At 42.6% G+C, this 27462-nt stretch overlaps 10 protein-coding genes across 10 annotated transcripts; 6 read left to right on the top strand and 4 right to left on the bottom strand.

Moving 5' to 3' along the window:
- Nucleotides 1-829: 829 nt before the first annotated feature.
- HO173_001347 (uncharacterized protein) lies at nt 830-1690 on the top strand (the record flags this gene model as incomplete). The annotated part of the gene is made up of 1 exon (XM_037303287.1): nt 830-1690. The coding sequence occupies one exon, from the start codon at nt 830-832 to the stop codon at nt 1688-1690; it is 861 nt and encodes a 286-aa protein (XP_037169934.1).
- Nucleotides 1691-2923: 1233 nt separating this feature from the next.
- Nucleotides 2924-3358, bottom strand: HO173_001346 (uncharacterized protein; the record flags this gene model as incomplete). Its single annotated transcript, XM_037303286.1, has 1 exon — nt 2924-3358. One exon carries the CDS (start codon nt 3356-3358, stop codon nt 2924-2926), a length of 435 nt encoding a protein of 144 aa, XP_037169933.1.
- A 180-nt stretch (nt 3359-3538) lies between these two features.
- Nucleotides 3539-5690, bottom strand: HO173_001345 (uncharacterized protein; the record flags this gene model as incomplete). Its single annotated transcript, XM_037303285.1, has 2 exons — nt 3539-5426; nt 5479-5690. 2 exons carry the CDS (start codon nt 5688-5690, stop codon nt 3539-3541), a joined length of 2100 nt encoding a protein of 699 aa, XP_037169932.1.
- Nucleotides 5691-6440: 750 nt separating this feature from the next.
- HO173_001344 (uncharacterized protein) lies at nt 6441-9973 on the top strand (the record flags this gene model as incomplete). Its single annotated transcript, XM_037303284.1, has 4 exons — nt 6441-6844; nt 6907-8254; nt 8319-8658; nt 8709-9973. The coding sequence occupies 4 exons, from the start codon at nt 6441-6443 to the stop codon at nt 9971-9973; spliced, it is 3357 nt and encodes a 1118-aa protein (XP_037169931.1).
- An 876-nt stretch (nt 9974-10849) lies between these two features.
- Nucleotides 10850-11458, top strand: HO173_001343 (uncharacterized protein; the record flags this gene model as incomplete). Its single annotated transcript, XM_037303283.1, has 2 exons — nt 10850-11013; nt 11074-11458. 2 exons carry the CDS (start codon nt 10850-10852, stop codon nt 11456-11458), a joined length of 549 nt encoding a protein of 182 aa, XP_037169930.1.
- A 397-nt stretch (nt 11459-11855) lies between these two features.
- Nucleotides 11856-13607, top strand: HO173_001342 (uncharacterized protein; the record flags this gene model as incomplete). Its single annotated transcript, XM_037303282.1, has 2 exons — nt 11856-12316; nt 12371-13607. The coding sequence occupies 2 exons, from the start codon at nt 11856-11858 to the stop codon at nt 13605-13607; spliced, it is 1698 nt and encodes a 565-aa protein (XP_037169929.1).
- Nucleotides 13608-14016: 409 nt separating this feature from the next.
- HO173_001341 (uncharacterized protein) lies at nt 14017-14604 on the bottom strand (the record flags this gene model as incomplete). Its single annotated transcript, XM_037303281.1, has 2 exons — nt 14017-14177; nt 14541-14604. 2 exons carry the CDS (start codon nt 14602-14604, stop codon nt 14017-14019), a joined length of 225 nt encoding a protein of 74 aa, XP_037169928.1.
- Nucleotides 14605-15795: 1191 nt separating this feature from the next.
- HO173_001340 (uncharacterized protein) lies at nt 15796-16798 on the bottom strand (the record flags this gene model as incomplete). Its single annotated transcript, XM_037303280.1, has 2 exons — nt 15796-16227; nt 16286-16798. The coding sequence occupies 2 exons, from the start codon at nt 16796-16798 to the stop codon at nt 15796-15798; spliced, it is 945 nt and encodes a 314-aa protein (XP_037169927.1).
- A 564-nt stretch (nt 16799-17362) lies between these two features.
- On the top strand, nt 17363-17599 carry HO173_001339 (uncharacterized protein; the record flags this gene model as incomplete). Its single annotated transcript, XM_037303279.1, has 1 exon — nt 17363-17599. One exon carries the CDS (start codon nt 17363-17365, stop codon nt 17597-17599), a length of 237 nt encoding a protein of 78 aa, XP_037169926.1.
- A 7512-nt stretch (nt 17600-25111) lies between these two features.
- On the top strand, nt 25112-25753 carry HO173_001338 (uncharacterized protein; the record flags this gene model as incomplete). The annotated part of the gene is made up of 1 exon (XM_037303278.1): nt 25112-25753. One exon carries the CDS (start codon nt 25112-25114, stop codon nt 25751-25753), a length of 642 nt encoding a protein of 213 aa, XP_037169925.1.
- Nucleotides 25754-27462: the final 1709 nt, after the last annotated feature.

Below are 27462 nucleotides of genomic sequence, written 5' to 3'. Positions count from 1 at the left end.
TAGCTCTTATACCCGTATATACCCGGTAATGCCCGCTACCCGATAATGCACGGTCTTAGATCCGATAAAACCGGGGGTGAGTTTTGGGGCATACCCTCCGGAAACTCACCCCAAGCTTACCCCCCCCCCGCCATTACGCGGCGTAGGGCTTACAGAATTCAGGTAGATTTTATTACACTATAATACAACGTTATCGATACAACTCTGATTTGAAAGATCCTTGAAGCTTTAAAAATCTTGGATTTTTTGATATTTTTATTTCACTGTTGTGAAAGGACGAATTACTGAAATCTCGGATTGATCGGATTTTAGACCGTGCATTATCGGGTAGCGGGCATTACCGGGTATATACGAGTATAGATCTTCTCCGAGCACTTCTAGAGAGGACGTACGTTTGGTGATGCGCTTTTAATAATTGTCTTTTAGGGAGGACGCGTCTCTGGTGAAGTGTTTTTGGTGTTGGTCTAAGTTTTAGAAATCATTACCTCTTACGCTCTGCATATATATGTTTTTCTTTTTTCGTTTTTTCAATACTTTACTATTTGTTATAGAATGATAAATTATCAAGATTCGAATTTTGGAGATTGCATATCCGGGTAGGTAGCGAATAGTGGGGCCACGATTATATCCTAAAATCTGACTACTTGGTCGTTGTGACTGGTATACGAATCGCTTATGAATACATGAGTATAACTTCGGTTTCCCTTGATCCTTTATTATCTGGCCCTCTTATAGTGCTTTCTCCCGGGTTTTCTTCCGATTACTTCAAACCCAATTTCGAGATTTCTCAGTAATTTCAATTCTGCTGCTTCTAACCCAGGCAAAGCTTATGGCAGACAAGAAGATCTCCAGCTCCAAACGAACAGTCCTGATAACCGGCTGCTCAGACGGCGGTCTGGGCGCCGCCCTTGCAATCGCCTTCCATGAAGCCGGCCTGCACGTCTTTGCTACGGCTCGAAATCCTTCTAAGATGACGCAGGTCGCGTCTCTTGGCATCGAAACGCTTACATTAGACGTCCAATCCGACTCCTCAATCGCCGACTGTGTCAGCAAACTGTCCGACCTCGACATCTTGGTCAACAATGCCGGCGCCGCGTACAGCATGCCCGTCTCCGATCTCTCCATCCCCAAGGCCAAAGACATTTTCGACCTCAATGTGTGGTCTTACCTTGCCATGACGCAGGCTTTTCTGCCGTTACTGCTGAAGTCCAAGGGGATGATTGTGAACCAAACGTCTATTGCGGCTGTTACGACAATACCGTTCCAGTCCACGTACAACGCCTCGAAAGCTGCGATGGCAATGTTTTCAGATTCGCAGCGGCTGGAGCTGGGACCCTTCGGCATCACGGTTGTCGATCTGAAGACAGGAGCCGTAGTGTCCAACCTTATAAAGAATCAAAAGGAAGCGACGCAAGCTTCTTTGCCGAAGGGCTCGATTTATGAGCCAGCGAAAGAGGCGGTAGAGAGGACGATGCGTGGCGATGCATTCGAGGATGTGGGTATGCCGGCGCAGCAGTGGGCGGGACTAGTTGTGCAGGATTTGTTGAGGAAGAGGCCACCGCCGAATGTTTGGAGGGGTGCCAAGGCGGGTTTGGCGTGGGTTGGCACGGTTTTGCCGTTCGGAATGCTAGATGGGATGATGAAGAAGATGACTGGAATTGACGTTGTTGAACAGATGGTGCGCAAATGAGGATGTTCTGCTGATCGTGCTCAGAATTTGAGGAGACCCGTCAAGGCAGAGCGAAAGAATATTAGAAGGGCAGCTTTGAGGCTGAGATAGGTGGCAGAAAACGTGCAGAAGTAGACTGTGCGCGCGCACTCACTGCCTTGGGTATGATTTGATTCTGGAAACAACCTTGATATGGTTTACAACGCGTGGTCACTAAAGTTCTCGCCTTGGGCGTTGTGTCCTGCTGATTTGCGCATTCAGATGTCCTTATGTACAACATTTATCATCGATTAACAGTGCCACTTTAATGACATAGACGGCATCATCTGCAGATCGGGAACGGCTCTAAAATTGAGGTTCGGTGGCATGTTTATTTTGGATGGGGGCAGACTTTGACGTTGTTGCAGCAATTATTTGATTTTGGGCAAAAAATGCCGCGATGCCATCTAGTTGGGGATGCACAACTCAAGTCTTTCTAGACCATTCTATTGCCTCACAAACGTCGATAGCGACGGCAGGTCTTCTGCTCTAGAAAAAGTGTGCAGCTACGTGTATTGCCAAGCTGCAAACCCCGTCTCGTTGCCTGGGGTTGTCACAACCTCAGTCTTATAACACGCTCGGTCATCTTTGACTTGCGGGATACCGACATACAGCTGAAAAATTGAGGATTTGTCTGTCGGGGAACAAGCAAAGGAATCCTCGTCCCGAAACCGCAATACCTCATTACCCAGCGAGAATACAGAAACTTGTGACCCCAGCGGAGCACTAGCAAGAGAAAGCTACGAGGATAAGGCATGTGCAAAAAATTGAGCCGACAGTGGTCTTATACTTGAATCTCGAGGCCTTTGAAACACTTGAGGGAGCAAGAAATCAGCCAGCGCATCGACTTGTGGAATGTGCACCCACTTTTTAGGGAGTGCTAAGGTCATGGGCAGCGCTTGGGAGGCGTGGAATGGGTTCGAAATGTGAGTGGCTGTTGCTGAATGCCTCTTTCGGCGGCGAGGCAACCAGTCTTCCACCTCAAGCTTCATCTGCGTTGGGTTTTCGTGGCCCTGTGGCAATTAGCCATGGCTTGGAGTAAATAGCTCACTTGAAGTTTGCGAGGACTGAGGCGCCTAGAAGGCGGAGAAATGGCCCCAGAAGCCGCTCGAAATACCATGGGCCACAGGCATAACTCTAGTACATCGCTCCATGTCGAGATGTATGTTCGCAAAGCTACAACGCGTGACCTGCACCGTCTTACCCAAATCACCGTCACTGCTCACAGATGACCCTACCTTCGATTACGTGTGGCCCAAAGGACATGAGTATCCTGAAGACGACTTCTGATTCTGGCAGCTCCGGCTCCAATAATGTATCTATGACAAGACAACGATCTTCCGGGTGATGGTCTTTAATTGCGACCAAGACAAGCTGCTTCTTAACAAGGTCCCTTTCCTTATCGGCACCATTATTTCCTACATTGGAGTCCACAGCATATGCACGGAGATGGTCTGAGAAGAATGCGTGGTTGAACATTCTGGATGGTGAGTCCTGTACCTGCCGGCCGACAATTCCAAGCACTGATGGATGATCATGATCTCCAGCACTGACTGCAAGGGGCAAAGCATGGTCAATTGTCCGCAAGGTCTGCCGAAAAGACACAGACATGACGCCTAATAGCCACCACGCATCTTGCAATATCTCCATGTACGACTGAATATTTGGGCAGCATTTTTAGTTGAAATGACACGGTCTCTTAAAAGCACGTAAAGTAGAGCTTGCTGGTTGCTCATCTTGACGATCAGATTTGGTGAGGTTTCCGGACTTCATATAAGAACGCAGCACAGCAATGATGCTTCAAATGACAGCGAACTGGCAGTATTCACTCTAAGCATCAGCTATTACTCTACCAACACCCATATCCCACTGCAAGGCCGTGAAGCCTCCGTTTGGAGGTATGTACTCGTCCAAATCCAAGATGTCCGTGTCTTCGAATAAGTGCTGGACATGATGGGACCTCAGTGGAGATGTTACCAGCAGTTTGATCAGGCACCCATTGGCAGATCCTGGCCCCCCACGGGTCAATTCCATCATGGTTGACAGGACTTCCATGCATTCCTCTCGGCGCTCCTCATCCTCATAATAGGAGATCCCATCGATCACAATGAACAGAATGGAGCCCCTTGGCAGTGCTCCTACCAGCAAGTTGAAGAGACTGCAGAGTTCGAACAGCTGCGGATCATTCTTTGGAAGGGACAGATGGTCGAGCTGCGGTAGGAAGGAACACTCAAGAAGCTGAACGATGAGCTGTACAAGCATATTGCTCAACATACCAGGCGGATGAGCTTCATAGTCTGTCAATCCTGGACCATAGTCATAGCAATTAGTGTGCTGCCCGCAAAACCACCGCACAGCAAATACGGTACGATTTCTTGATGTCTGTGAGGACGTGCTGGGCGGGAGGATGCTGTCTACAAGCTTGGCGCAGAAGTACGAAAGCGGTGACTGCCGGGTTTCCCCCTCACTGGAAAACATTTGCCCATTAACAATGAGCGGAAGCGATACGGTACTCGTCAACCACTTCTGTATAACCGGCGATGTGATCAATGCTACTGTGCGATCCTGTGAGCCCGAGCTTAGATTTCCAACTATATGCAGAAGAATGGAGGCGTCTTTAGCTGCGGTGTCAGCTTCGCCATCGACCTCGAAGATATTCAAGAGGTCTTTGAGCCGCTGGCGAGATCTCTCTTGGTTTCGAATTGCGCCGGGCGATGGAGAACGGCCTCGAGGGGTCTGATAGCCATCGGTTGAATCTCTGCATTCAAGGTACGTCGGCCTAGGCGGTGCTTCGAATATTTGGGAGGGAGTCGCCTTCAAAGTATTAAGCAATTGATTGAGCAGGTTTGCTTGGCCTTCCAGCAAGCTTTCTTGTGACTGGATTCGCTTTTCTTGCAACTGTAATACTTCCATCATGTCGTTCTGCTGGAGAACGACTGTCTTGAAACCAAGGTCCTGCTTCCTCGTTGATGTCACCAATAACCTCGTCAAGTCTTTTTCTCCATCGAGCTGGCGTTTTTGAATCTGCATAGAGCAGATGTACGCTTGACTGACAAGCCTCTCCCCGCAGTCTTGCACGTTCTTGACTTTATTCTGAAGCTCTTTCCCACTCCGTTTTTGTTTCAAGAGTGCGGAGCCAAATCGGTCTACAATGTGTCGGTCAACCTGTCCCTCAAACAGCTTCGGTACACACTTACGTGCAACATGCTTATGATAGGTTTGAACAACATCGTCCAGCGTGCTCAGAATAGCAACATAAAGATCAGCGCTACATTGATGCAGCTGCATGGAGTCTTGGAAAATGCCGATATACTCCTTGGCCTTGGATAACCTTGACGGGAGGTCCTCAATGAAGTTCCGGACGTCTTCGCGAATCTCAGACATTTGTTGGGCGGCCCCAAGGATCAATGTCAAACCCCCGCAGAGCACAGAAAGATAATGAGACTCTGTTGGCAACAGTTTGAGCCAGGACTGAAAGGTCTCGCTATTGTCTCCGAACCGTCGGAGTTGTTTGTACATAATACCCTTGATACCTCGCGACGTTACGTTCTCGCGTTCTTGAGAAAAGCTCTCTTGCGCAGATAAGACGTCGTTCCAAGTGTAATCTGCACTTGTGTCCATCTGCATGGACCCACTTTGTTTGGCAACCGTATTGTACTTGTTGACCGTTGCAATAAATGCTCGTTTCTGGATCTCCGCTTGTTTATATATAGTCACCCTTGAGGATTTAGTATCCGTTGTCGCATCAATGTTCGTACTATCCTACATACAAGTTGAGTGGGGCATCGTCCGCAAGTAGCGCAAATTTCTCCTTGTCAGTGTCGTACACGAGGCCATCAATATCGGTATTGAAAGCCGCATGGATTGTACCGTCGAGCCTATTTTGCATCCACCTTCCTGCGTCATTGACGGGATACTCCATGACGTTCACAGGGAGGTCTACTGGGGTTGCGCTGGGAAGAGTGCGGTTCGAATGTTCCATTGAGATCTCACAGCACAAGGTACTAGTAACAGCTGGGACTCACGAATGCACATAGCGCGGAATACTGATCTTGACCAAGCATAAGTCTTTCGAGATCTCAATTACAACCGGGCACAAGGACTCGCTACACCTCCCACAGCCTTGTCCGACCCCCACCGAATACGAATAGGTGGGGTGGGAACCAATTAAATTTACCAGACATATCTGGCCCCATCGCAATCCGGCAATCGATGACCAAATTGTGCAGGGGGACCACCATCTCAGCAGGCTCAGCGGACTATGCCCTCTCTTTTGGGAATTACCGGAACCACGGCAACTGCAATGGCTTCTATTGATTGGGCATCCCTCAAGGTGTGTTACAGCGCTTATTTCTCAGCCTGATCTTCTATGTGCTCGAGCGTAATGCGAGTCCATCTTTGTAGCCTCTCCGCGTCTATCCAGGCACTTCCCACAATCCAGATCTCAGCATTCGTTCCTTAAAATTTTCGTTTTATAGCAGCCATCCGCTAGAATAATCCTCAACCAGTTACTCGTGTTGAGATATTTGATGCCCATTTCGTGCAGCATTTTACTTTACCTGCCTTACTGAATTGATGCGCAAGACTAGTCTTTACCAGGAGCCTCCTAGAAGTAAGCCACCGACACATTTCTATGGACTCAACCTCAACGGCTGGCGACCTTGCCTCTGATTAGCTTCAGAGAGTCCCCAGCGGTGCGTCCCTGAACCCCGCCGAGCCCCGTTCACAAGCAATGGAAGTTCATTCTCACCCAGTACAGCATGGAGTGAACGAGGAGAATGTACAGACTCGTGACTCCGCTAATCAGGAACTGCTTCCGGACTCTCCTGAGGCTACGAATGCGGGTGCACAAGCAGGTACTAAGGAGAATGCACACTCACCTCCCAACGACGTCCAAGACGATGTCAGCATTTCGAGTGAAGACCTTATGGATGCAAGGGTGTTGCAACCAGTTGATTTCCAAAAACCTGAGCACTACCCACACTTCTTTGAAGCTTGCAAAGAAAAGGGACCCAAGTATGCCCGAGTGGCAGCACTTTACACGGAGACCCTCGAAAATCGCGTTGGCGTGCTAGAAAAAGAGTTACTAGAATTACATTATGAGGTCGGTTCCAAGGAGAGACCCTATGAGAAAAGGCAAGTCATGCACAACATTGTGATCCTTAGGTGTCCTTTGTTCTAATTTCGCTGTCACGTAGCAATGGCGATAAAGCAACTCTCGACTCACCGTGTGCCGACCCGTTGCCTCTGAAAGTCATGCAATTAAGCTTGAACTATTGGAAGAATGGTCGGCAATATACGAAATGGGACAAAGCTTCTATTTTCTTGGCTACTACTACGGAAACGTCCTCTTCTCAGCTTGAATTTACTCACTCCAGCACTCATAGCCAAGGAACGAGTCATCGACTTACCGACAAAAGGATGAATTACGACAAGAAAGGCGACGTGGCGGACACTCAACGTCCAGGGTTCTCGGATATCGCAAGGCTCACGTTCAGATCTCCGTGGCCATTGATATTGATAGAGCTATTGAGCGGCGAACATATTCGCCCATCCGAAACGTGGATCTACCCTTTTAAGCACATCATTGCTTACGAGAAACAAATCCGAAAATGTGTGGAACTACTGAACGAAATCAACGTAGATGATGTTGAGGCACAGACCTTGCCTCATAATCTGAACAAGATTGTTAGTGAGGTAGTCAGCATTTTGGGCCCGAAGAGAGACGACGTCGAATATTCGGATGACTACGTCTCCAATGTCTTGCAGAAAAGTAACGCTCTCAACAATCATTATCTGAAGGTAGAACAAAGCTCGCCAAAAGACAAGGAAGAGGAGCTCGAAGACAATTCTGAAGCGGAATCCGGTATGTCCAGCGTGTCTCCAGTTGATGACCCGAATACCCAGATCTCGGAGCGATCAAATCTGTCACCAGACGCGAACCCGATCCCAGAGGAAGTTCCCTATGTGTGCACATGCCTTAGAGATGCCAGAGACCACCTGGAGCTGCTTGTCAACACGATTGATTCGCGTTTGGGGTCACTGCTGACACTGCGTAAGGCCATTCGTGACCGAGCAATCTCAAATCTTAGATTTGAGCACCTCTGGCATCTTTTTCAGCCGGGCGACCTCGTGGTGACTTCTAGGCAGCCTCACCAAGCCTACCGTGTTATTCACGTCAGTGGGGGTCGGCCATTATTGACGACTACTGACATTGCACGTGGAGATAAAGATGCTGAAACAAGACGAACTGGACCTTCCGCTGAAGTCTTCCGCCGACAGTCCCAGGTATCGCTTTTCAACATCGACTGTGTCAGATTTGATTTTGATGGCGAGAACTTTGGTCCTGTACAGGAGACTATCAGTATACTCGAGTATGAGGGAGAAAGGATGATCACGAAACTCGATGTGTATCCCATGAGCTACGCAGAAAAGGAGGAAGAACTTTCAAAGACACTACTCGAGCGAGGTCGACGCTTTGCTGAATACCGTGAATTTAAGCACAAAAGATACGAAGGATTGAGCCTCGGTGAGCCGGAGGAAGAGGTAAGCGAAAAACGTGAGCTATTCATGTTAGAATAGAATGCTGATGGTCGCTTCCTGAGCGAAGATAGAAAGTGAGGTAATCATCGATTTCACGCAATCATTCAGGCAACCCGACTATGCATCTCACAAACCCCAGATAGGACTTAAAGGAGCGACGAGAGCCGACGAAAGGGAGGTGTACGAGGATCGTTGCCCATCAGACGAAGACCAGTGCCTGAAAGTGGATCACAACAGTCTTGTTGATGACACAAAATTTGACAAGCTGCAAATGGACAGATTCCTCAACGTTGAGTCACATGGAATGTTTCTTGAATCCCGTGGTGTTTCTCAGGTCTTGAGCGAAGACCAAATGATTCTTTTGCCGTATCGTGTACAAGGCTTCTCTTTGCGAAGCCGCAAATGGGGTTCGTCAAATTTCACCAATGTGGACTCATGATGCTAATGATTACTCCAGTCCCACTGAACATCGACCTTCTTCAAGACATTAAGGAAAATGATGCTTTTGAGGGCCAGAATGCGGGTTTCGATGATCTGGTCATACCAAATGAGTATAAAAGGATAGTGAAAGCTTTGGTCAAAAGTCATGCGCTCGGCTCACGGCCCGTTGAGCACGGGGTTACACATAGACAGCAAATCGATCTAGTCCGTGGAAAAGGTAAAGGCTTGATTATGCTACTCCATGGTGTTCCTGGAGTCGGCAAGACATCGACAGCGGAAAGTGTGGCATCTTACACTGGAAGACCGTTGTTTCCTATCACATGCGGCGATATTGGGCAGACTGCTTATGACGTTGAGAAAAACCTTGAGGGTATATTTCTTCTAGCCCGCAGGTGGGGATGCGTGCTCTTACTGGACGAAGCGGATGTTTTTCTCGCGAAGCGAGAACGGGGCGGAGACAACATTGATCGGAACGCCCTCGTCTCCGTGTTCCTGCGCACTCTCGAGTACTACTCCGGCATACTGTTCCTGACTACCAACCGAATCGGCTCTTTCGACGAAGCCTTTAAGAGCCGCATACATATCTCCTTGTACTATGCCCCACTCGACGAAAGCCAGACGTTTGAAGTCTGGGCAATGAATCTGAACCGGCTGAGCAAGTCAAATCGCGATATATACGTCGACAGATCTGAGATTGAAGCTTTCGCCAGGAGCCACTGGAAAGATGGCAAGCGATGGAATGGCCGTCAGATTCGCAATGCTTTCCAGACAGCCGTTGCACTGGCGGAGTACGAATTCCATGAAAAATGCCAAAAATGCGAAAAGACAGGCGACAAGCCACCATTCAGGCCGGCGCTCGAAGACCGGCACTTCCAGGCGGTGGCTAAAACGAGCGCAGAATTCGACGACTACCTCCAGAGCGTCATGGGTGGCCAGACTCATGAACAAAAGGCGCAGATCTCCGAGATGCGAAGCGATACATACAACCCTGAGCGCGGCACAGACACCCTGTCGGGCAAGAAGCATGGCTATCAGCGAGCGGTGAGGCCCAGTCGCTCGAGCGAGCAAGCCCCTAGCCGCGACAGCGACGCTTTCGTAAAGCAAACGGTGACTCCGCCGGTCACCCCGCAGCTTTCGAATACTGTATCCGTAGGAGAGAGTGCGCCGCTGGACGAAGAGGAAGAATATAGGCAGTATAAAGCTGAGCTGGAAAGGAAAAAACAGACGGAGAAAATGGAGAGGTTCAGGAAAATGCATGAGATGGAACAAAACGGTAAATGAGCCCTGTGCCGAGGAGACTCTGGGATAATCATTGGGCATTTGTGCTTGTGCTTTTGTTTGGTTGCATAAGACTTCTGGGGATACTTACATCGACTCTGTAACATCTTTTCATGACACAACCGTTGGATCTAAAACTCTGCTATTGCAATCGGACAATCGTGTTTCGTTACATTCAAAGGCTCCCCGACGGAATCCGATCTCCAATTGAAAAGATCACATCCTACTAGATACTCGCTGGCTAAACCGTCCCTACGTCCTGGTGACCGGACGTCTCGGTTCGACACCACCCACCGCTCAAGAGTGCAATATCTTCCGACAATGCATTCTACCTGCAAAGTGTCCATGTGCGCTCAAACACATCAGTTTCAGTCGTTAGTGCAGCCTGGAGTAATTTCGCTCCCCCAGACATTGTTTTAGTCTTGCTACGCGCCACAAGGCGGCGGTAGAGATGAAGAAGGCACTCAAATAACCCACCAAGCTCAATTTGGCAGAGCACAGAGTAAGTGAATGCCAACAAAACTGACAGTCGAAACAGTAGTCCGCAAACGCTCTAAGTTCCAGGACTATCGACGTTAACGGGGCGCTTCTTGCCTTGACTGGAGAATGTCATTTTTCAGGGTAAGTTTGATCACGGATGACACAGTTACGCGGGTTGATCAGTAAAATCTGATGTGAAACCAAGAGAATCTCAACTTCTCACACTGTCACATGCTTCTTTGGCAGCTTGGCCTGAGCATCGAGATGGAAGCGCAAGGATTCGGAAATAGAAGCGAGTGCCAGTTGCGATGCGCGAGAACAGAGAGGCGCTGGCTAGGCGAACAGCCATGAAATACAGCTGTCCATCTTTCAAGTCGGACATCATCCTCAAAAGAAAAAATGCGGACTGCATACTGCCTCATGCTCCAGTCCCTGGGAGCTTCTCTCGCAGCAACGGTTCCCGCGACATCACTGTTGACCCTGTACAACGGTGCAAACATCAACCTGACGCTCCCTCCCAACTCTGCGCTTCTCTCCAACCCAAGTCTTCCCAGTGAACTCGGGTAAGCCCACTATCTTGCCCAAAGCAAATAGGCGCCTGCCACTGACCCACCCCCTTCCAGCGTCCCCGCCCCAGCAGCACCCTACTACATAGAAGAAGGCCGCGCCTTCCTCAAATTCTACGACTACGGCGCCGCTCTCCCGCCCGCGCCCGCGCAGGAACTCCTGCGGACGGCCTCGGATGCCATCACGCACGGGCACGGGGTCGACTCCTACAGGAAAGTAGGTCGGGAGGTTATATATTCGCAAACATTGGACGCGGGAGCGGGGGTTTTGTGGTTGTCGGTGGAGCCGGAGGCGAATATGACGTGGGGGGAGTTTGAAACTGCGGTGATGGGGGCCGGGAGGTTCTTGAGACGTTGGGATAATGTGGAGTTTGCCGTTGATGTGGAGATGAGGATGGAGGCGGGGGGCAAGGTGGGGACGGTGTATCTGAGTCGGTATTGAGGTGGGTGCGGTGTGAGAGGATGGATGATGGAGCATGGGGTGAAAGTTGATAAATTACCTCTGAAAGTAGAGGCGGGGAACATATTTTGTTCTTGACCGGACGGACAATCGTTGTACGAACGGTACGACCCGAACCTAGGCTATGTCTTGGCGCTGTCCTCTGTATCTATCAAGCAAGGCTACACCACACAACTTTCTCTGCTCCCTAAGGCAGACAAATGGCAACCTATTTTCGGAAGGGGAAATGTTCCTCCTCGCCGACGTCTGCGCCTAGAAGCCGCTTTGCAATAAAAAAGACCCTTTAAACCGCCGTAGTTGAGACAGAAACACCAGACGTGTCGCTCCCGTGACAGCAGCTGGTATCATCACCGACCACCGCTGGCTTGCTGACATTGTCATGGGCGATCCGGCAAGTGCCATGGCGGCATTGGGTCTTGCCGCCAACATCGGGCAAATGATTGAATACAGCATTCGCATAGTCACGAAAAGCAAAGAGCTTCGTAAAAGTCTCGACGGGAGCCTTCCCGAAAATCGTCACAAGCAAGTGGTTACCGAAAGCCTTCTCAGCGCCAGCTGCACCCTTTCCGCCTTCATCGAAAGTTGTAAGGCTGCGGATAAAGCTTTGAGTCCAGAGGATGAGCATCTGCGGGATATCTCCAGCGCGTGCGGTGCCATTGCGAGCGATCTTTTGGATGAGCTGGAACGCTTGAGATTGATGTCTGGTACTAAGCATGTCAAATGGGATAGTTTCAGGCAAGCGCTCAAAACTGTCTGGGGGAAGGCTAAGTTGGATCTTTTGGCTCATACTTTGGAAATGTATCGTAATGAGTTGAAGACTGTTCTACAGATCTCGATTCTGTAAGTACGAGATCGATCATCCTTTCTATAGTAGAGCTGATCTATGAATGCTAGAAAACGACTAGACGTATCCGACAGTCGGCTGATAGGCCTCGATCAAACTTCGCAGAGCATATTGAAAGAAACCCAAGCGAGTCGGAAACTGTCAGAAGATAATTTCATGGTACTGCTAGAGAGCTTTCGTCGTCTTCATGTCTCACCTTCAGGCGCTAATTACAGTCCTGTGAGCCGCCAAGTCGAAGGCGTCGGAGGATACGATCTGAGATCCTCCTTGGACCATATCACAACATTCGACTATGACCACATCGGCAAACTTGACCACCTCGTTCTATACAGGCCAGGGCATGGTGCCATCTTCATCGTCAGAAACAATAACAATAACTTCACTCCCGTCTATGCGCAAGCGGATGGCGGATCAGGAATTGGGGGCTATGATCTCCAGGATTCGAGGGACCGGATATTTGCCTTCGACTATAGCCACAGCGGCAAACTCGACCACCTGGCCCTTTACCGTCCTGGGACGGGTACAATGTGGATCCTCGAGAACAAATGCGGCGTCTTCAATGCGGTATATGCTCAAGGAAGTCCAGGCGCCGGAATTGGCGGCTACGACCTCGCGTCCTCTGCAGATCGGGCCTTCGCATTTGACTACACCCACAGCGGCAAACTCGACCACCTGGTTCTTTATCGCCCTGGAACGGGTACAATGTGGATCCTCGAGAACAAATGCGGCGTCTTCACTGCGGTATATGCTCAAGGAAGTCCAGGCGCTGGAATTGGTGGCTACGACCTCGGGTCCCCAGCCGACCGGGCCTTCGCCTTCGATTGCAGTTCCAGCGGCAAACCAGATCACATTGTCTTATACCGGCCCGGTACGGGCACCATTTGGATCTTGCAGAATAGACGAGGGGATTTCTCCCCAATCTACCACACAGGGGACCCCGGTAGTGGGATCGGTGGCTACTTCATCAAGTCGCCTGATGACAAGGCCTTCGCATTTGATTTCAACGGCAGTGGCATGGCTGATCACCTAGCCTTCTATCGCCCAGGGGCTGGAACATTCTGGATACTGGAAAACATTCAAGGGGTTTTCAGGTTTGTGTTTGCTGAAGGAAATCCTGGTACCGAGGGGGATTCTGGGGGCGGGATCGGAGGTTATGATTTGCTTTCGTCTGCTGATCGGGCGTTCGGATTTGATTATACGGGAAGCGGGAGAGCGAACCGTATGGCTTTCTATCGGCCAGGTACCGGGACGTTTTGGGTTTTGCAACGTGATATAAATAATACATGAAGATCGTCTCTCCCTCAGGTTTGCGCATGTGAGACGAGGACACTATTAGGTCACAGGCCGACCCAACCGGACGCAGTCGCCACAATTGTTGTGTGCGTGTTACTCAGCACTAAATCTTTGGTGGTCCTGCTTGATTTTGACGAAATAAATCAGATGATCTTTTGGACAATTTTGCTTGGGCATCAAGAAGTAGGGAGGCGGACCGTCTTCCACATTGCCTTGATAAGCTATTCACTCATTAGACGAACAGGCCAAAGACGTTTAAACTAACAGGCATCCTAGGCACCCACGCGACTGTACGACTACGCATGCTTTTCTGCTTTTCTCCGAGCCTCTGAAGCCTCCAAATGGCGGATCAGATGCCCCGTCTCACTTGCACCCAGTCCGTCGAGCCCATATCCCTCAAACCCTAGAACGTGACCCCAAAATCGCTGGCACGCATCTCATGTTCGTCAAGCTCATAAGGTCGTTGGACTGTAAGCTCGGCGCCAGTTGCGGGCGAATGCTCCTGTGTATATCCAGCCGCAGTACCATACGTGGCTAGAAGTATGGGCTCACAGTCGAAACCATCTGCCAAATGACAGAATCGGTGAAAATAGGGAGGCTTGAGAGGAGCAAGAGTGCAAGATTTGAGGCGTGGCAGCCATTCTACGGCCCTTGATACAATGGCAAGTGAACAGTGAATAGCCAGACCGCAGAGGCTGTTCTGCACATGCTACCGATGTGCATTTTCGCAACACGGGTCGAGAGTAGATGTATGTGTGCGTACGACGGCATGGCTGCCTTACCGTTGACCCTCGATACTTGCACAGACATGTCTTCACTGCAAAATTATAGCAGGGAAGCAAAATTGTTGCGAGAATCTAACATACATAGTTCTACACCCTCTGACCGCTGGGACCGTTCACTCCTAGAAGATGGTCTCCAGGATACCGGCCAGGACCTCAGCTCTGGGCGGCAGACTGCACTCATACGTCCGAGCGTACACCATGAGCATTTTGTATGCGGTGGCAATGATGTAGTGCGGGCAGTGTACGAAAGGGAGTGGAAATCGGGACGATGATACAATTCGGCAAGCTGGAACGGCCTTTGCGGACGACGAGTCGGGGCCCGATGGTACGAGAACACTGGTTGGAACTGGGGACCTTATTTGGTGTCTGAACCAGGAGAGAAGAGTGTTTTCAAAGTCGGGAGGGTATTGTCGATAATTGGGAAATGGGCACCACATCAAGATCTCGAGGAAATCCCTTTCAACACGACGACGCGATTGTTTCTACCATCATGGTCTCTCAGCGATGGCACAGGCCTTGAGAACGTTGAAGAGACCTTTGAGCAACGTATCGAGAGTGGCGTGCGAGAAATGGATCTGATTTCAACACAACGGACGTGCGCGTCTGAGAGAAATCCCCGTGGATAAGCCCGCGCAGAAATGCATGTATAAAGCGGGTTCGACAGAGATGGATCAATCTATGAAGCAGATTGTAAACAGTACGCCATTTACAGAAAGAGGGTATTCGTCAATATTCGAGGTCATTTCCAACCCCGCGAAGCCAACACTGTTCAAGATCTTGTTTTACAGCCGTTTTACACCGGAACCTGGGTTCATGATGGCGTTGATGACAGTGCAGTTGATCAGTCTTCGACACCGGATCCGTCGACGCTGGTCATTGGGGCTGCGAAAGGGGCACAGCGCATTCTTCATTCGGTTCGATATCGGAAGACATTTTCCAGAACGAGGAAGGGTTTGTTATATGCATCAATCGCGGCCTTGATGCCTTCAGATACAGCATGATTGCTGCGGCTTCACCGCAAGTGGAAGTACAACGGTGGCTGGCGCTCGTGGGTGTGAGTTGATCTACCAAGCGATGCTGGGAGAAGCTACGAGCCCTTCCAAGACAGGAAGCAGAGACCGCAATTCAGTGACTCTGCAAAGTGGTGACAAGTGAGGTATCTTCCCGAGGCGTTCCACGGTGCAGTCAAGCCGGCTCCAATACAAAACAAGAGCTTTGGACTGGGAATTGTGCAAGCTGCGGCTAGTGGGGTTTCGCTGGCAGCACCAGAGAGAAGAAGGCAGTGATCAGTTCTCAGGAGCGGAGTGCTGGCTCTGCGTGGGTTCGGAAAACTATATTGAAGCTTCCAACGCCGGGTCTCGGGGAAACTGAAGGATTCTTCTGGTCTAGATACCTCATTATAGCGTGTCGACCTTCAAGATATACAAGCCTTCTCTTTCTATCCTGCTCTCTGAGCCCTTCCTAGCTTCTTCCAAAACCATTCCCAAGTCCTGTGTTGAGTCGATGTATTTCCCACTCATATATTTTGCATCCGGATCCGCCGCCAACGCCACAAATGTATTCGCAGGCAATTGCACCGTATCAGTCATACTGGGTACGAAATCCTCCATGAATCTCTTTACCCCCTCCACCTTCTCATGAGCCTCCGAATTCAGCGCCCCTTCGCCCAACGTTGTATCTTTACTCATACATGGGTGCACAGCGTAGGAGTAGATGCCATGGGGCCGAAATTCAAGGTCCATGATATGAGTAGATCGAACGAGGGCTGCCTTGGCGGCACTGTAGGCTGAGGAGTAGGGCAGGGAGATAGTTGCCAGGACGGAGACGACCTGTGCGCTCGTCAGCTTACATCGACCCTGCATCTCCACCCAATGAAAAAGATCTCACGTTAATGATGACCCCGCTCTTTCGTTCAACCATACTCGGCACCACCGCGTGAATGAAGTTCAACGCCCCCCTCACATTCACCTCCACAACCTCCATCGCGGCCCCCATCCCATGCTCATGCTCCACGTCGCTGATCCTCGAAATCCCCGCATTGTTGACCAACACATCCACGGGCCCCAGCTCCCCCTGCACCTCCCCCACCGCCCTCCCCGGCGCGTCCGCGTCCGCGACGTCCGCCGCGATCGCAATGGCGCGCGGGTGGCCCTTCTGTGAGATCTCGTGGACGAGGGAGAGGGTGTCGGGATGGGTGCGGGAGACGCAGGCCACGTTCGCGCCGGCGGCGGCGAAGGCGAGGGCGGAGGCTCGGCCGATGCCTCGACCGGCGCCCGTGAGGAGGACGACTTTGCCGTTTAGGGATCCGGTGAACTTGGAGGGGGAGATGTAGGGGTAGGTGTCATGGTGAGTGGTGATGGTGGATCGAGGATCCCGGTAGAGGTTCGACATGTTGGCCATTTTGACGGGCGAAATTCCCAAATGCTGCGGTGACGACTGTTGAGGTGTGCCCGGGACCTGTATCGGCGCTGCTGTAGGTGTAGTAGGTTGTAGAGGCCATGTCCTCTTGCGATTCCCCCATGTTGCGCCCCGCACAATGTTGGAAGTTACATCATATGGGTCAGAGGCGTTGTCTTTGAGTTTAAAGCTGTCTTCATTATTGTGTGGGGCCTCCTAGTTCACCGAAAATTTGCAGACGTTGTTGGCGATACAGAGCGAGCTGTCAGAATGAATGAGAGACCTCAGGCGCCAAAAGGTTTCTGTTAAGACCATGCGGTGCTATCGTCTCCACTTTGGGATCTGGTACCACTTTGACTACCACGTTTTCGTGCACCTCTATTTGAAAGGGCTCTGTGAGCTCAATCTAAAATATGGGCAGATCTTCAGGTCGAGCGGTTCGTACCACTAAAGATCCTCCGCCAACATTAGACCAGCCTATGTCCTGGGTATATGTCCTGGGTATACAATGTGAATACTGACTAGATTACTATATGGATACTGACTAAATACTTTCTAAAGCCTAAGATGCCAGACGCCCCAGTGCTCCTCGCAAGATACACCCATGCCTTCGATTTCGAGTCCACGTTCAACAACTTTGCGCCCGCTTCAGATGAAGCAATCCTGGTGGACTGCATCTGGCGAGAGGACTCTCCTTTGAACATCAACAGCACAACCAGTCCGAATGACCCCAAAACGAAAAAGGCAGACATCCCGAGGGTCCATTGTATCCAAACAGCAGTGACCCGTGGAGTGATGAAATAGCTCGTTGTCGTTCCGAATGAGAGTCGGTAGAAGTTCATGACAAGACCAGCTTCGGCTGGATAATGAGTGAAGCATTCGATGCAGTAAGTGACGGTAATAGCACGCTGGCGAAAGCCCCAGAGCCAACAGGAAACGAAGCTAGTGCTGAAACAATGGGAGAGTGGTGATTGAAAAGAAATGCGCCAAAGAGGCCGAGCTTGATGGGGATGCACATTGCGGGGATCCAAAGGTTGTGAAGACGGTGTTCTGGTTTCCAAATACCACCACGTCGTCCGAAAATCCACATTGGTACACGCTCATTTAGTAGATGGCCGTAGGTCTGGGCGCTGTAGAGAGCGAGCCAGCTGGTGAAGGAGACAAGGTGTACAATGTCAGCTGGACTGGTTTAAACCCCTACATTTCGGCAAATGCTTACAGTATGCGTTCTGTTTTAGGATAAGCCAATCATCTTGAGCGGCTCTTCGATAAAAACTCTTTGAAGGATTTGCAGCATAACGGTGAAGCCAAAAGTAATCACGGCGTACAGCCCAATGATCAGGGCTGCCGGTGTGATACCGATTGGCAAAGCAATGATCCAGCCCTGACTGAAATTGTCAGCTCAAGTTGTGGTCTTTCAATCTTGCGACTTGCGGTCTCGGCCAGCATTGTACGCGGAGCAATTTTGATACAAGGGAAGAAGGTTGCTACTCTGTTGGGCAAAAATGACTTCGGCTGGGCAGGGTAGAGGCTGTTTTCCTGACGGTCGGATCCAGTCTCTTCTTGAAAAGGAAGATCATAATCAGAGTGAGACCGCAGAGCCCAACCGTCCAGCAAAACATGATATCCTAGCCCACCGCTGCCCAAGAGAATGCACCCAACGTCGGAGTGGCAACAAAACTCAGAAGGAAAATGATATGGAAGATCCGGCTCTTCCCCGCTCGTGAACGTGGAAAATATCGAATATGATGCGAGTTCCTAAGACAGGAAGAATGGCGCCACACAGTACCGAGAATAACATAGACAGGAGGAAGGGAAAGAACTGAGTCGACTTGGTCATACACGCTCTCCCAAACGTTAAAGACAAGAACGCCAAAGACGCTCCAGAATATTACAGAACTTCGACCGCATCCAGAAGCCATAGGTGCGGAAATGATAGGTCCTACGGCTTCGCCGGCAGTATCTGCAGAACCTTGTTTGGCGGGAGAGTGAGCGTTGCATCATCTACACTCAATTGACAGAGCTAACTGAGTACTGTCCATGCGACCTCCGTTGGTGTCCTCCCATAAGTCTTCGCTTCGGGCTGGAGAACGACCAAGACGACCAATGACGAGCCAATGCCTGAGTCCGGCTAGGCATAATGTCGCAAGAATGATAAGTTCCTTGGAGCGACGCCGACTCGATGGGTCTTTTGGATCGTTGCTGGGTTGAGGTTCAAGAACGACGCCAGATATTGATGTTGAGGTCATTAGGTAAGGAGACCTTGCGGACCTTCATGTCAGATATGTTATACTTGGGTCTCTTCTCATTTTCTCGGTGATATTATGCTTACAGACTCTGCGCTACGATACAACAGAGACGGAGCATGAACAGGAATATTTCCCGTCTGTCTTAGGAAAAACCATTGGGACAGGACTACCATTTTAGACCCAAGACCGCCAAGTAGCCACCCAACGCCAGACCACCGGCGAGGCTCGTTGGTCTCATGGAAGGAAAGTTCTATACTCAGCGGCGCAAAGTCAATGACTAGTATGGTATCACATAAAAGATTATAGATTATTTACGTAGTCAATTGAATCCACGAAATAATTATACTCGTTGCACCATTCCTCTCCTTGGCATTTAGCAAAGATTTTGTTGAAGAAAAGAATGGTACAGTAGCTTGGCGGCTATGTAGGCCGAGCGCGTCTAAAGTACTTTATCTGCATGGTGATGTCGACATGTCGTCCCCCCCCCCCCGGTTTTTTTTTTTTTTTTTTTTTTTTTTTTTTTTTGGGGGGGGGAAAAAAAATATTTTTTTTTTTGGGGGGGGGAAAAAAAAAAAAAAATTTTTTTTTTTTAATTTTTTTTTTTTTTTTTTTTTTTTTTTTTAAAAAAAAAAAAATAATAATTTTTTATGTTTGTTATTTTTTTTAAAAATTTTTTCTTTTATTTTTTTTTTTTTCTTTATATATAAATCTCTTTATAATAAGATATTTATTAATTTAATAATTAATACTTTAATTTCTTTAAGATAAGTTTTAATAATATAAATAGCTAACGCGTTTTTTTCGAAGTATCTTTTATTTATTTCTTTTCTTATCTTTAAAAAATTCGAACTTTTACTTCTCTAGCCTTTCTCGAATAATTTAAATTATTTTATATAAATAAATATATTTAAAAAAAGAAAATATAAGTAATTCTTTAAAAGTGCGAATAATTCGAATTCTTTAAAGGATTCAATTTTTTTAAACTTCTTCTATACTAACTTTCGATTTTTTTAAAAAATCTTAAATTTTAATATAAATAATTCTAATAAGAAAGAGTATTATAATATATATAAAATTAAGCTAATAAATTCGATTTATTTAAATCTTTATTTAAACTTTACTAATTCGAAAATTTCGAAAGATAAAAAACTTAGATAACGTCGAGGCGAGATAGAGATAAATTTTATTCTATTAAAAGATTCAAAAATTTCGAATTAATTTTTCGAAAAGAGTAAAATTCTAAACGGATTAAAGCTTAAAATATATTATTTATAAAGTTAATCGCTTAATTCGTAATTCTCGAATATCTATATTTTAAAAAAATTAAAATATTAAAAATTAATTTAGTAAATATCTATTATAAAGAGATTAAAACTTCTTTATTATTAATTTTTACTACTTTAAATCTTTTAAGCTCTTTACTAATTCGAATTTTTTAAATTTTAGAAAATATTAGAGAATTCGCTAATAAGATATAACGTAGATAATATATTATCGTATAAATATTATTTTAAGATTCGATTATTTCGAAGCTTTTCTATTTATATTACTAATTTAATTTTTTTATAATACGCTATTATTAAGCTATAACTTAAAGAAAATAATTTTCTTAAAGATATTTATATTTTTCGAAGTTCTTTATCTTAAAGAAATCGAAAGATGAAAATTATAAAATTTTACTAATTCGAATTTTTTAAAATTTAATTTTTAAAGAAATTAGATAGAATCGTTAAGCTAATAAATATATTTTTTAAAATTATAATTTTTTCGAATCTATTATTAATTCGATTTTTTCGAAAGCGAAGTAATTCTAATTGTCTTTAGCGGCAAATTAAATTATAAAGTTATATATATTTTTTAAATCTTTTAATAATTCGAATAATTTAAGATAACGAATTTTAGATAGAAGTTATTAATTTTAGAGATATTTTTAATTAATAAATCTTCATTTTAAATATTTCGAAAATTCGTTTTTTTTGAGCTTTTATATAAAAAATTATTAATTTAAGTTTTTTAAATTTTAAGGCGCTATTACTTAGCTTATTAAAGATTAAATTTATAAATAAATAATTAAGAATTTAGTTAGATAAGCTAAAAAAAAAAAAAAAAAAAAAAAAAAGCTAGTTTATAATTCGAATAAAAAAAATTATTCGAGAATTTTAAAACTTCACTTTTTTCGATTTTTTCGTAATTTTTTTTAGATATAATTTTCTAGAATAAATAATAATAGTAATAATAATAATAATAATAATAATAATAGAATTAATAGAAATAATAGATATAATTTTCTAAAATAAATAATAATAATAATAATAATAATAATAATAATAATAATAAAAATAATAAAAATAATAAAAATAATTATTATAAAAATATAAAAATAATTATATATAATTTAATTATAAAAAATAAAAATAAAATTATAATTATATTATATATATACGAGTAAAAGCTTATAAATTAAATTTATAATTATTTTTTTAATTAAGATTATTAAGTAAATAGATAAATAATTTTTAATAAGTAAACTTTAATAAGCGATATTTAAATTTCTTACGCTTTAATAATTATAAGATAAATTTTTAAAATTCTTAAAAATTCGAAAAGCGTAAATAGCGTTTTAAAATTTAAAATAAAAATTTTAAAATTTTAATAGAAAATAAAAAAGTTATTACTATTATAAATAATATATATCTATTTTTTTAATAAAAGAAGATAAGATTTTAATAATTACGGATATTAATTTATTTATTTATAATAATTTAATTAATTTAATTAAAAAGCGTAGTAATTCTAAATTAATAATTAATTATATATATAAATTTAAGATTTTTAAGCTTAGCCTTATCTTATTCTTTTATATATATTAATAAAGATTTATAAATTAATTTTTTTTTTTTTTAATTAAAATTATTAAGTAAATTTAATAAATATTTTTTAATTTTTTATATTTTAATAAATTTAGATTTATAAATTAAATTTATTTTTTATTTTTTAATTAAAATTATTATTAAGAAATATTAATAATTCTTAATATTATATAATATTAATATTATATAAAATTATTTTATTAAATTATTAATTTAAAATATATATATATATAATAAAAAAAATATTTAATTAAAAAAAAATATTAAATAAAAAGATTTAATTTATAATAATTATTTATAAAAAGATTTAATTTATAATAATTATTTATAAAAAATTAAAAAAGATATTAAAAATAATCTTTATAAAGATTTTATAAATAATTTTATAAAGTTTTATAATAATTTTATAATAAATTTTATTTAAATTTAAATAAAAGTATTTAATTATTAAATATAAATATTTTTAAGATTTAATTTTTTTAATTAAGTTATTAATAATAATATTTTATATTTTATTTTAAATTAATTATAATTTAAAATATTTAATTAATAATTATTTTAAAATAATATTAATTATAATTAAAGATAATATATTTAATTATTAAAAGTTAAAAATCGAGAATTTAAAAATACTTAAATCTCTTATTAAAAATTAAAAATTTAATTTTTTTAGAAAATTATTTAAATAATAATTATATTAAAAATAAATTCGAAATTAAATATTTTTAAATAAAATTTTTTATATAAATAAAATTTTTAAATAGAATATTTTATTCTAATAAGAATATTTTAAATAAAATAATTTTATTTTAATAAGAATATTTCGAATAAAATAGCTTTATTTTAATAGAAATATTTTAAATAAAATATTTTAAAGTAAAAGTCTAAATAAAATTTAAAAAAGAAAATTTAAAATTAATTAAAATAAATTTTTAATTTATATATATTAAAATAAGATTATAAATTTAAATATAAATTTATTTTTATATTATATTAATATAAAATTAAAAATAAAAATCTTTTATTTAATAATCTTATAAATAAAAATTTTAATAATTAATAATTAATTTTATTATTATAATTTTAATTAATATTTCTTTTTTAAATTTATATTAGATTTTATTTAAATTAATTTTTTAATAATTTAATACTCTAATAATTTTAATATATATATTATTTAATAATCTTTATAATTAATATTCTATTTATATAATATTATTAATATTATTATTTAATATATAATTTATTTTTTAATATAATATTAATTATTTAATATAATTATAAATTAAATTATTATTATTTATTTATTTTTATTTATTTATCTATTTTATTTTATAAAAATTTTTTAAATATTAATTATTTAATTATTTTATTATAAAAAGATATTTAAAAAAATTTATTTATTTATTTATTTATTTATTTATTTATTTTATCTTTATAAAAATCTTTTAAATATTAAATATTTAATTATCTTATTATAAAAAAAATATTTAAATAATTTTTTATTTATTTATCTATTTTATTTTATAAAAATCTTTTAAATATTAATTATTTAATTATCTTATTATAAAAAAGATATTTAAATAATTTTTTATTTATTTATCTATCTATCTATTTATTTATTCTATTTTTATAAAAATCTTTTAAATATTAATTATTTAATTATTTTATTATAAAAAAAATATTTAAATAATTCTTTATTTATTTATTTATTCTATCTCTATAAAAAAATATTTTAATTATCTCTTATTTATTTTATCTATTATTTATTTATATTAATAAAAAAATCTTTATCTAATTTATTATAAATTTGAATTAAAAAAAGATTATTCTTAATTATTATTAATAATTTAATATTATTAAATCTAGATTTATAATTTTAATATTATTATTTAAAATCTTAATATAATTATAATATAATTTCGAGAATTATAAAATCTTTATTATTTTAATATAAAGACTTTTATTATTATAAATATAAAATTATAAATTAAAATTAAAATTTTAATTATTAAAAAAGAAATAATTATTTTAATAAAGTTTTTAAATTTTAATATAAATAAATAATTAATTAAATTAAAGTTATTAAAATTAAAATATTTATTTTTATTATTTTTATTATTAAAAATAATAAGAAATATTTTAATATATTTTACTTTTATAATAAAAAGAGAAATAAAATAAATAATAATTTTATTTAAATTTTAAATTTTAATAAAATATTATATTATTTTTTAATTAAAAAGATAAAATAGATTATATTTAAGATTTATTATAGATTAATTATATTTAATATATTTAAAATATAAATAAATTTATTAAATAATTTTTTTTTATAATATTATAAAAGAGATAATTATTACGAGCGTACCCTTGACACACCACTCAGCCCTATGGCTAGCGGGCCTTGGCGGAGGCATCCCCTACCATATCATGCCTCCTTCCCACATACATAGTTCGGTAGCCTTATTATCCTCGTTCTACCTCACCCATACTGGTATCGCACCTATGCTGGTCCTGACATTATAATAAGGCTCCTTCGTACACCCCCCGGCGAAGAGAATTGACGGGTTTTTTACTTTCTGCTCGGAGCAAGCGACCGAGCCTGATAAAGAAGACGCTGGGTATTTCTACTATATAGAAACCCCACCACACATTCAAATCACAAACCGCCTACATCATTCGAAAGAACCTATATCAGACAGCCTCCATTATCAACGGTAGTCCAATCCATCAAAAAACGAGTCCCCTCCACCGAATACAAGAAATCCTTCTCCGCTCCGCATCGATCTCTCCGCTCCGTTCTTACCTACATTCAAAACATTATGAATTCTTTAAATCCACCTACATCATCACCAAGATACCTCGCTTCGCATCGCCGATTACCTACACACCGCGGCCAGCCTTATTTTATATACGACGACCCTATCTACCACAAAGTAGTAGGGGCTAACAAGAAAGACGAATATTGTACGGAAATCCGTGACGCTATCACCGAAGGCAAGGACAAGTTTCGAGGGATCACTCTCAATAAGTGCTTCGTACAAGACGGGGTGCTTTACCGCAAGAACCGTTTATAGATATTCGATAACATATACACCGATGTTATCCGAGAGGTGTATGATCAACCGTCCTACGGCTATCCCGGGGTAGCACGTACCTATAAACTACTCAAAAGGGAATACTACTGGCGAGGAATGAGGACGACAGCGGCCACCTACATTCAGAATTACTACACCTATCAGAGAACTAAGACACCTCGCGATCGGGAATATAATTTACTCCAGCCTATATCAAATCCACCTACATCAACACCAAAATACGTCCCTCCGCATCGCCGATCACCTACATACCGTGGCGAACCCTACCTTACATACGACGACCTACATAGAAGATACTCACCTCCCAACTCGCCGTCACTCCACATGCCACGTGTGCAGCGCTCTCTATCTGCTGAGGACCTTTACCAGCGATATCATAGAACACCGACTGGCATCTCCGCTCCGCCCCCTTCCCCATTCCACACCAATCAAGAGGAGACGCAGGGCCAAAACTCGCCTGGCATCTCTGCTCCGCCTCCGTCCCCACCACCACCCACTCCACGAGATTTTGAGGCACTAAGAGCATATCGACATCGACTAATCTCTCCACAGCCAGTCAGGCAGCCACTTAGCCCAAGGCTACCAGATCCACCTGTCTTCACCGGCACTAATTCAATATCATTCGATGACTGGAAAATGAGAATTCAAGACAAGCTTACCCACAATAGTGATTATTTCCTTACTAATACCTTCAAAATTACTTACGTTATAGCGAGACTTAAAGGGAAAGCCAGTTAGCACGTATCTATCAGACGACGATATCGCTTATACTCTACAGTCGATAATCTTCTAGATTATTTAAGTAACGTATATAAGATACCCTTATTCGTTCTTAGAGAAACCTATTAATATACTTACGACAAAATAAGCTAAGGAAGTCAACCATTTCTCAAATTCTACGGTGATCTCATCAAATATACCGAATGTGATTTCAGGAATGATAGTCTTAACGATCTCAGGAATGACAGTCTGATAAACGATATACGGAAGAAATCGGAACTCCGTTTGTGTGACTCAATTGGTCTATTGGCAAGGGATTGGACTATGCCTGAATTAAAGGAACGTATTATGAGAATACAGCTTCAATATCAACAATCTGCTGAGGGATTCGCCGAGAAGAAGGCTAAAAGATTCGCGGAGCAATACGCAAAAGCAAAGGTCGAGGCTGACGTAAAGAAGGGATACTCGATTATGACTCGCCCTACTTTCAATATATAGGGTTTAAGTCTTGTTGAGGTAGAGGATCTTGTAGATGAGAATTGGGCTTATGCACAAAAGCATGGTAAATACTTCGAACCCGGTATGGATTTCGACGAAGCATACGAGCTTAGTTGCCAGGGCTTCCTATGAGCGACTCGGTAATATCTCGGATATCGTGTTTTTGGACGAATTGAAACCATCCGATGTTAGAATGGCCTCCTTTTTTCACATTGGGAAACCGATTCCCCAGGCCCATATTGCTCACTAATAGCCTCATGTCAGGTCCATTAAGCGGGCTTCCCTTGTTGTCATATGCGTGAAGGTCTTCCGAAGCCATGGTGCGTCACCTATGGGCCTCACTGTCCCCGTCGGTAGCCCCCATCGGTATCGGTTATGTGGCACCCCATGGAGAAACTCACTTGATATTGGATTAGAGTTTTTAGCGCCCGCGGCTCGGTTCGGTTCGGTTCGGTTCGGGAGTCCTCGACCAATCACATCGCATCATTTCATCAACATCCTTTGCGCTGGAATATCGACTCGGGAGTCACCATGGATCACCAAAACAACCATAATCATTACTTACCCATTCTTCCACCGATTTCGTTCGAATCAGGCTCCCTATGCTCGCTACACCTCTAGCTAGCGACGAGGCCAATACGGGAATTTATGCAAAGCCTGTTACTGCTGCTACCGCCGCTGAGAGACGAGTGCCACATTAAAAGTCCCGGACACTAAAAGTTCTTTGTTTTTATGGATTTTCAGCGAGCACAACACATAAACATGCGATGGAATTATTCAGTTCTTTCGAAGGCCTATAGCAGGCAGGCTAGACGGGAGAAGGACTTGGAGAATCTTGCTTATACGCAGGTAAGATGTGGCTACATCTCCAGGATCTCAACCCTCTCCAGTCAAGGACTATACGAACTATGGATGTTTGGAGATATAAGGCAAGCAATGGGCCTGCATCTCCGGTCTACTAGCCATGGGGGCCATGGCTATTTGAGAGGGGGGGGTAGTGTTACGAGCGTACCCTTGACACACCACTCAGCCCTATGGCTAGCGGGCCTTGGCGGAGGCATCCCCTACCATATCATGCCTCCTTCCCACATACATAGTTCGGTAGCCTTATTATCCTCGTTCTACCTCACCCATACTAGTATCGCACCTATACTGATCCTGATAATAATTTTAAAATTTTATAATATATTTAATAATTATAATAAATTAATAAAAAATAATACTTTACT

Source organism: Letharia columbiana, assembly GCF_014066305.1.
Source record: "Letharia columbiana isolate WasteWater2 chromosome Unknown Sc0000002_s0, whole genome shotgun sequence".
NCBI classification, from domain to species: Eukaryota; Fungi; Ascomycota; class Lecanoromycetes; order Lecanorales; family Parmeliaceae; genus Letharia; species Letharia columbiana.
The sequence above is the reverse complement of the archived record's forward strand: the minus strand, read 5'-3'. Positions and strand labels throughout refer to the sequence as shown.